Source organism: Limulus polyphemus, unplaced genomic scaffold (assembly GCF_000517525.1).
Source record: "Limulus polyphemus unplaced genomic scaffold, Limulus_polyphemus-2.1.2 Scaffold6747, whole genome shotgun sequence".
NCBI lineage: Eukaryota > Metazoa > Arthropoda > Merostomata > Xiphosura > Limulidae > Limulus > Limulus polyphemus.
In genome coordinates this window covers 23,538-34,188 of record NW_013672357.1, presented here as the reverse complement: position 1 = coordinate 34,188, position 10,651 = coordinate 23,538, and the positions used below count along the sequence as shown (strand labels likewise).

The window sequence follows — 10,651 nt, the reverse complement described above, 5'->3', positions numbered from 1 at the left end:
AAAAGGTGTTCTCCTTCACAATGGTAACATATATGCATTTGTTCCTATTGTTAATTTGAAGGAAACGTACGAAAATCTCGAACTTCTTCTTAATAAGGTCAAATACAAAGAACATGGTTGGCTACTTCGTGGAGACTTAAAATTTCCTTTGTGTGTTGTTGGGTCAACAATCCGGGTATACAAAGTTTCCATGATTTTTATGTGAATTGGACAGCAGAGCACGAAATCAGTACTGGATAAAGAAGCAATGGCCACGCAGTCAGCCTGATACCAGGTTCGAAAAACATTGGATGTGAAAGTTTGGTTGAAACAAAGAAACTCTTATTACCTCCACTTCACATAAAACTGAGTTTGATGAAGCAGTTTTTAAAGGCTGTAGACAAAGATGGTGACTGTTTCATGTATCTATGTGGGCAATTTCCAGCTCTTTCAGAAGCTAAACTTAAAGAAGGGATTTTTGTTGGGCCTCAGATTAGGAAAGTGACTTTTGATGAACAGTTTGAAAGGACAATGTTGAAAGTTGAAAAAGAAGCGTGGATTGCCTTTAAAGATATTATTAACAAATTTTTAGGAAACAACTAGGTCCCAAATTACAAAAATATTGTCAATAACGTGCTCGATAAATTCAAAGAGTTGGGTTGTTATAAGAGCTTGAAAGTTCTTTTCTTATACTCACATATTGACTATTTCCCTGAAAATCTCGGTGTTGTCATTCAAGAACAAGGGGAAAGGTTTGATCAAGACATCAGGGGAATGGAGAGGAGGTATCAGGGAAGACTGATTACTGCTCTAGACGCAATACATAAAGAAAAGAACACAACACGTAGTTTTGAGACTAAAAGACGTAAATTTCACGAAAAAAGTCAGGATGAATGAGGATGCATATTCCTTTGACATCAATGTTCTTCCCTTTTCTTCAGTTTGTTTGTATTTTTGTTAACAGACATAATAATACAAATATTTTCACTGTGGTAAATGAAATAATAAGTTAGTCTAAGTAAGAGGTTTTTACTCCCGATTTGTAAAAAATCCTTACACGATAGAAAAAAAAATATTGTTTTCGAAATCTGCGTAGCTGAATTATGGAAAATCCGTTACTAAAACCAAAACAACTTCTATGAAGTTTAAATTCGCAGGCCTGTGTTATCCGTAGTGTATATATGAATAAAGCATAAGTAAAAGTTACCTTTTCTTCTTCTTCTCATTTTAAAAAGTTTATTAAATATAAAGGACTTCACTGCAACGCAATAAAGTTCCCATAATATATATTTGTTTTCTGTCTTATTTATTTAGTTTATTGTTTAATTTATGGTAACTTGTGGTACTTTATGGTAATTAATATGACCCATATATATTCTTTGTTTTTGTATACAACACTATAACTTTAAAAGAAAGCAAACCCTTTTGTTTCATTTACCCAAAAAACAAACAATAATAATTGGTGCCGGCCATGACCTAGAGATGAATATGATAAAAGAGATCATTGGGAGTATTGGAGTAATGGAGTATTACTGAATGGATTTAACTAAGACCATCCAGCAGAGTGTGTTAGATTACTCTCGCTTTCTAGTTAGACTTAAATGAGAGTTTGTTTGGTTTATTGTAAATTTCGTGCAAAGCTACACGAGGGTTATCTGCGCTGACCATACCTAATTTAGCTGTGAAAGACTAGAGGGAAGGCAGCTAGTCATCAACACCCACCGCCAACTTTTGGGCTACTCTTTTACCAACGAATAGTGGGATTGACCGCCACATTATAACGTCCCCACGGCTGAAAGGATGAGCACATTTGGTGGGACGGGAATTCCAGCCCGCGACCCTCAGATTTCGAGTCCAGCGCCCTAACCATCTGGCCATGCGGGCCTTTTCTAAGAGAAATCACGCTTTCTAGTTAGGATGAACTAAGAACACTCATTAGTGTGTAAGATGGCCCACTGTGACTAGTTAGACTGAACTAAGAACTCTCAGCAGTATGTTTGATGACTCATGTTTTCTAGTTAGACTTACCCAAGACCATTCAGCAGTGTGTAAGATAACTCACTCTGGCTAATTAGACTTAACTAAGACCATTCGGCAGAGTGTATTAGATGACTCACGTTTTCTAGTTAGACTGAACTAAGAACTCTCAGCAGTATGTTTGATGACTCATGTTTTCTAGTTAGACTTACCCAAGACCATTCAGCAGTGTGTAAGATAACTCACTCTGGCTAATTAGACTTAACTAAGACCACTCATCAGAGTACGTAAAATGACTCACACGACTTTAATATAGATTCTTACAAGGATAAATTAGTGGCTATAGGTGAACACCCAATTAGCCACACTAAACTGGGCTTAATGCTTTAGTAATTTAGTAAGGGTTTCTCCGTATTTCTTAAAGGCCATGCAAGAAACGTTTCGGGTTAAGGAACGAATACGGAAAAATACTAAAATTATTTCGGAAAATATATTCAACAAATATATAATGAATATTATTTCCTTCTAATTTCTATAAGCAAAAAAAAAAATAAATGCGTTTTTATTTTATCTGAATATGTATAATGTTCATATTAGGAGAGTTCTCATAACACGATGAATCACTCTTAAAGTAGCACAATAAATAAAAATTAACATCAATGCATCTATCTTTTTTACACACTCACACGTGTGTCTATAGATACATAATCTTGTTTCACTAAACTCAACTTTTGATTATTAGGTCATAAATTTCTTTGTGTTATCAATTATACCAACAAGTGTGCTGAAACGACATTGACATGTGGCGTTCCTTTGATTATTTGCAAAAGTCAATCACTCAGCTAATGTTACCGTTTATGTGCGATGAGGGAGAGAAATTAAATGTTTAACCCCAACAGTTCGGAAGACGAGAGTTAATATATAAACTAAACTTCAGATTTCGCTTCAAGATTCGTGAAGGAAGAGTTAATTACAAACACTAAGTTTCAAAGATATTAAAAACTCGACCTGTAAAGCCTCAGCTATCACATAACAAGGATATATTAAAGTTGCTTTAATCATTTTACTTCACGTGTATTCTTCTATTTCATTAATATTTGAAAAGTAATTTTGGTCATGGATTACCTACGTGTATTTTGTTTCATTTTCATAAACTGAAATTTAGGTGATTTTGTTTTGTTGATCTTAAATCGTTTTCTTCATTGTGCGTTTTTTGGGCTTTTAATGTGAGAATTGTGTTTATTTGTTGCTCTTTTTTTTGTTGTTGTTGAATTTCTCACAAAGCTACTCGTGAGCTATCCGCTAGCTGTCCCTAATTTAGAAGTGATAGCCAAGAGGGAAATCAGTTTTTCAACACCACATATCGCCAAATTTTGGGTTACTCGAATCAAATAATAAGATTAACTGTACATTATAAGAGCGAACATATTCAATAATGGGATTCGAACCCACAATTAACAGATTACGAGTCGAACGCCCTAATCACGAGGCTATGCCAAGCCAATCCGAAAGGAAAAACCATTGTATAGGTTTATAAGTCAAATTCTGGACAAAATATCTACAGCCACAGCTTTGATATTAGTAACTTTATTCAAAATGTTTCATTCCAGTTTTGATAAGGCCTGACAAGGCCTTGTGTCTATGGTGCTCAATTCGCAATCTGGAGTTCGCAGGATTAAAACGTGCTCACCCTTTCAACCGTGGGGACGTTATAGCGTGACGAACAATTCCACTTCTCGTTGGTTAAGAGTAACCCAAGAATTGGCGGTGTGTGTTGCCTTTCATGTGGTCCACAACTTTAAAATGAATACGGCAGCAGATAGCTTTAGTAGCTTTTCCATAAATAATTAAACCAATATTGAAATATATGTGAAACTAAAAGTAAAATCAATTTAATGCGAACGGGTTATTACATGCCTTTAGCAGAGACAGAAACTATCTGTACACTAACGAAATGAAAACAAACAACCGAGCGAGATTCGAAACCACGACTCTGGTTGTTAGGCAGATGGTTAAAAGTTACAAAACCACTGGAATCTGTGTACTCAATGTGTACCTATTAACATAACGTATTCTCAGCTGAAACCCCAAGAAATCGTTCAATATAAAAATATAAAAGAAGTAGGTTAATAAAAATAATGCTTCCCTGTACAACAGTAGGTTAATAAAAATAATGCTTCCCTGTACAACAGGAGGTTAAGCACATAATCTATCACGGCCAGTGTCAGGATAAAAAGTTAAAAATTTATACAACGCCTTGTAATAAAATGGTGCGAGATGGTCCTCCAAGTGGTTCGCTAGCTGTTCCAAAATGCAAGTCACTGACGCGCAACAGGTGGTCCGAGGGGGCTTTTATTCCAACGAAGTGGTCAGTGGACGAAAACGTTTGAGAACCACCGTTTTAAATCAGTGTTGATTCTTTTCATTGTTGCCTTAGTATGTCATACTGACTTTTGTAATATCCCACATTACCAACAAATTAACATGCTTCAAAATGGTGCCTAGTTTACATGCATGGACTTGATGAACACAGTTTACCAGTTTTAGTTTTTCAAGACAAATAAATAAAAAGATGTAATAATATGTACCAGAACAAGAAATAATACAAGGCCTGTTTATGTGGAAAAAAAACACACCAAATGTCTGAATGGTTACACTAAGTCACACGACATGTAGGTCTTGACGTGTAGAGGGCTATTTATCATAGTCCACAAATCGGGTGCTTAATCTGTACTTTGCTTAAGTGGTTCGTACATATTAAATTTCCCAACGCTTGACTGTGATGACGCTAATTACGGTTAGAAAGATTTAAATATAGTACATTATTTACAAATTTAATTTACTAGTCATTGCAATCTTCCAGAACATTCAATTTGGCACTTATGTTTTCCTTTCTAATTCACTGTTATCGTACATTGCTTTATTAAAAGCTTAAAGCGTATACAATGCTAGTTATTCATATGACTTAATGGGTGTTTTGTATATCATTAACACTTACCACCCGTATTAAAAAAATGTGATAACTCATGTAGCTCTTTTAATAATCTAATAATTGTTTATACATATGTGTCTGTGAACCCAGATATACTGTAACCAACGATCGTAATCAACCTCATGCCCCCATTTTTTTCTTTTTCTTTTTTCATAAAATGGCTGAAAGTAAGACATGAGCGGAAACAGGTTGCTAGAAAGTTAAAGCTAAACTAAATTTTTCTATGCGGCTTTTCAGTGAACTGTTAAGGGATGATTCCCATAATTTAGTTTAGTTGTAATATTACTATCTGAAAGGAATGTTCTTTATTATCCAACTGTGTGTGTGTGTGTGGTCCAAAATGGGTTACTGGTACTAATCAATTTTCTTAAAAGCCGAGGCTACATTACTCCTATTACTCGGGTATATATAACTCAGTATATGATAACTGGTATTACTCGACTGTCCTTAAACCAATATAGGAATACTGCTATTACTCGGTTATATATAACCCAAGATATGATTACTAGTATTACTCAGCCACATGTAATTCAAGATAAGGTGGATTACTGTATTAGTCAGTTGTCTTTAACCAAGGCTAGGATTACTGGTATTAATCAGTTTTATATATATAACCCAGGCTAGGATTACTGGTATTAATCAGTTTTATATATATAACCCAGGCTAGGATTACTGGTATTAATCGGTTATATATAACCCAGGCTAGGATTACTGGTATTAATCGGTTATATATAACCCAGGCTAGGATTACTGGTATTAATCGGTTATATATAACCCAGGCTAGGATTACTGGTATTAATCGGTTATATATAACCCAGGCTAGGATTACTGGTATTAATCGGTTATATATATAACACAGGGTAGGATTACTGGTATTAATCGGTTATATATATAACACAGGCTAGGATTACTGGTATTAATCGGTTATATATATAACACAGGCTAGGATTACTGGTATTAATCGGTTATATATAACCCAGGCTAGGATTACTGGTATTAATCGACTGGAAATATTGTTTTTAGCTCCACATCCAAGAATAGAACTAAGTACTACTCTCTCTCTCTCTATATATATATATATATATATCCATATTTATTGCTACATATCCTAAGTCATGAACTTTTTATATATTTACAGTTAAAGTTCCATGACAAAAAGACGGATTACTCTCTATATCCATAATTACAGCTTCACACACAAGATAGTACTACTCTCTATATACCCATACATACATCTTCACACACAACATACGAACTACTCTCTATATATATATCCATAGTTACAGCTTCACACACAAGATAGTACTACTCTCTATATATATATCCATAGTTATAGCTTCACACACAAGATAGTACTACTCTCTATATACCCATACATACATCTTCACACACAACATACGAACTACTCTATATATCTCCATAGTTATAGCTTCACACACAAGATAGTACTACTCTCTATATACCCATACATACATCTTCACACACAACATACGAACTACTCTATATATCTCCATAGTTATAGCTTCACACACAAGGTAGTACTACTCTCTGTATACCCATACATACATCTTCACACACAAAATACGAACTACTCTATATATCTCCATAGTTATAGCTCCCCACCCAAGACATTAATATATATATCCGTAATTAAAGCCTCACATCTTAATTCATGGAGTGTTCTATATATATATATAGTATTCTTTATATATATCTCTCCATGATACTTTCAATAATGGATCATATTATTCAGACATCCCACCCCAGACTACTAGGATTCTGCCATATCCAGACATGTACTATCAAAGCTCTTTGGTCTAAGGCATAAACTGTCTTGAATTTATAATGGTACAGCTCTTTGCCCTACGTTATGGGCTGTCAAAGTTGTATACTTATAGATTCCCAGCGTAATCAAAAGTCTTGATTATACCATATGTTATGGACTCTGGTTGACAATACCATTACACTGAGGATAACGAATGATTTTGGAAAGTATTTGAAAACTAAACGCACATATAAAAGTGCATATTTTGTAAGAGACCACTACGGCTAACAGGTTTGGGTCGGGTTAAGTTTAGAAGAGTTCAACAACAAATCACATTTTGTACTATCACACATGAGGTTTAGCACATTGTTGGTTGGGTTCACTAGTGGTCTTGATGACGAACTGCAAGTTTGGGTTATATGCCGTTGCCATACGCTGTTTACTGTCAACACTTAAGAGAAGTCTACTGAGCCAAGATTTATTCATTTTCACATATAAGGTGTAACGATTTATAGCATATTTCGAAGTGTTTGGAAATAAATTCGCAAAGTTGGGTAAAATTACGTTAAGAACGAACCAAGGTGTAATTTAGTATGTTTGTTTTACTAGTACGAGTGAGATTTTTGGATGATTTGTCATAGGAAAAAAATTTTGTTTGATTTTTCAGTTTTTCAGTTTCAGAGTTTTCAAAACATTTCTGTATCCTGACTTGTTTTAGTGCCTCTACGTCTGTTGTAACTATGTTCATTGATGTAAGTAATGTTATTACGTCAGTGTGGGAAGGGATTCAGCTGTTATGTTGAAAACATTGTTGTCTCGCAATTGGTGTCCTGTATTAATTTGTGTGGAGAAAAGCTTTTTGTCGAGTTGAAAATTTAGATACGCCAGATGACAGCACTGTTTCGCATACTTTGATGATGACTGGACAATAGAAAGAGGAGGATATGTCAGGTCAGTTAACGAAACACGAAACTGCACAAAGGTGTTATCTACACTGTGCCCGCTTCGAGTATCGAATCCCGAGTTTAGCGTTATAAGCCTTAAGCTTACTGCTGAGCCACCGGTAGACGAGATATGCCAGTATATGGACTGTGAGCTATGTCATTTGACGTTGTCGTAAACTTAACGTTGAACCTTCCCAGTGGGGTACACCGTGTTGATATCATTAGTATATGTTGATAAATCATGTTATAACACGTAACTTGTGACTTTAAAAAAACGATGAATGACAAATGAATATATGTATGTTTATAAGTGAATGAACACTATGTTAATCACAAATTTAACTGAAAACTGCTTAACGTCACATATGTATGACTGTGGTACGGTATCACGTGCTGATGTCGGAATGTGACAACTGCAGATGAAAATCGTATGGTTCATTCAGCCCATTCCTGGAATAGGACAACAACCTTACCATGAACATGACCTCACTTCATGCTTAATTGAAGAACAGATAAACCTCGGTTTCTTCTTGCACGAAGTGCGTTCCATGAGCTATTGGAAAAATATGTAGGTTTACTTACTACACGGCATTTCTCACAATTATCAGGCTCTGATAGTACTCGAAAATTCGAAGTTCACAGCCGGATATGGCACGGGCTTTATTATTGGATTAATTTTGTTTTATATTATAACTTTCAAACCAGTAAGGTTTTAGATATAGTTGGATATCTTGAAGTACAGTTTTCCTGTAAACTTATATAAAAATTGAGTTTATAAAGCACTTTTTATGCGTGAGTAAATCCAAAGAAAACGATTATAGCAAAATAATACAGTATAAAAACAATCCTTCCTCAAATACACATATTAAATTTTACATAGTGACACCCTTTACCACATCTAACTGGTTGACCGGAATGATAAAGGTTGTATAGTTCCAGCAATAAAACTTTATATCTCTACAATTGCTTAGTTTTAAATAGTTTATCTCTTTGTTCATATAACTTGCGTTTTTTTCTTCTTCTTTATTTTCAGGGTTTGGCCTTTTACGTACCCAATAAAGATACTGATCTTCATCATCATTCATCTCCTACACTTTTCTTTTACAAGTGAGTAATTATGAATTATTAGTCGTGTGCTAAGTAAGTTACTGTTGGTCCTTGTGTTTACAATTGTTATAGAAACAAGGGGCGTTAAGGATGTGATTTGGATTTAGTTTCTAGTCTGTGGGCTCAATATGTTTGGTATGTTAGCAACCTTAATAAAAACGTTATCCAGCTACCGATGTGAGAAATTAATGATTAAACCTTACAGGGTTGATGAAAAAAAAAAAAAGAAGAGACATACCATAACAACATTGATGTCCAGTGTAGCTATGGAGCGACAAAAATATTTCTTTAAAATCATTTTGTTCACCTGGAAAATGGCAAAAAAAGAGGACAAAATTAGGTCTGTTTGAGAAAACGTAAGACTGTGACTGCTGTCATTTAAGTATTTTGTACTAAGCGAAATCACACTAAAATAACAAGCTAGTTGCACAGCATCTATGCGGTTTATATGCCTAACTAAAATCTCACTTTTAAAACCTTGCATAACTAAACGCTCTCTTTTATTTATCCTTCCTTCTACTTGTTCTTACCATATATATATATATATATTAGCTTTAAACATTGTGAACTTCCACAAGCATATCCATTCAGATTTTTAGGTTCTAAACTGATATGATGCAGGAACAAGTGATATAGCACAGGAGGGTGGGGTGAATGTGCTCAAGCTCTTGCCTTTTTGCTCTTATGCCCCCAAAGTGCCCTTTTTCTCAGTCATATAAATCGTCCTTAACTACTAAAAGACACATTTGATTCCACATCTTGCTTGATACGAGTTATTAGAGGAAAAAAATAAAAAGATTTCAGCTTTAAATTGAATGGCACACAGGGATTTGTAGGTATTTACAGTAAATAATACTGGTTATGATATGCTATTAAGTATTAATACACAATAATTCACCGTTTAGTTTTAGATTTCAATAAGACTAAACTTATATAAGATATATAACACTATGACTGAATAAGAATAAAAGAGGATCTGTTTGTTTCCTATGGATTTTGTCTCTATGTGTACAAGAGGCAACCCGCAGTCCCCATAATTTCCTTTAACACTTCCTTCCTCCAAAAAAAGGTCTTGCTTTACGATGCTTGAAAATCGCCCTTTTTTTGTCAATGAGCCTCTGTCCTTTTAACATCATCTGCCCATCGCTGGCAGGAACTAAAACCCAGTTATACTAATCTTGTCATTAATAAATAAGATTGACAGGTTGGACATACCCATAATTCGAGGAAGTTTATGTAGGAGTGGAAAATGAGTAGTTATTTAGCCTCCGAGTCTTAGTTATACATCAAAAATGTACAGTAACAAGTTTAGCTGGTAAGTTAATTTTAAGAAATTAGTTAAGCAGCATCTGGGGGGTTCTGAAATAGGCAGGACTTGACGTTAAACGCTTGTCACTATTTATTTTACGATAAGTGGTTCTTTGTCATCTTTGTTCCCTATACGAACGTCATGATTAAGCATATTTCGTTGTTTAGGCGCAAGGCCACATTGAGACATCTGCTCTGTCCACTGTGGGTAATCGAATTTCGGGATTTAGCATTGTAAGTCTGCAAACTTCACAGGAGGGGGGGGGGACGTATACTTCATGATGACCCTTTTGACAAGTTTTGATAGCAGGTGGTCTTTTAATTAGGGATCTGAAACAGGGAGGGGAGACGATTTGGTATTGACAACAATTTAATGCTAGTAGTAACATATAAGGTCAATTGGGACTAAAAAGTGAAACTTTACTATTATTTGAAATCTGCGACTATCTATGTATATGTTTTTATTAATCTAGTAGAACTACAGCCGATAACATTGTTTTCTATTAATGAGTTTGTTTGTTTTGAATTTCGTGCAAAGCTACACGAGGGCTATCTGCGCTAGCCGTCCCTAATTTAGCA

At 34.9% G+C, this 10,651-nt stretch overlaps 1 protein-coding gene across 1 annotated transcript in view; it reads left to right on the top strand.

Annotated features, from left to right (window-relative positions):
* The window catches only part of LOC106474036 (collagen alpha-1(IX) chain-like), a 33,272-nt gene that overhangs the window by 8,753 nt on the left and 13,868 nt on the right, over positions 1 to 10,651 (top strand). The window contains exon 2 of the mRNA XM_013934721.2: positions 8,691 to 8,764. Within this exon, the coding sequence (XP_013790175.2) occupies positions 8,691 to 8,764 (74 nt within the window). The remainder of the gene's footprint in view (positions 1 to 8,690; positions 8,765 to 10,651) is intronic.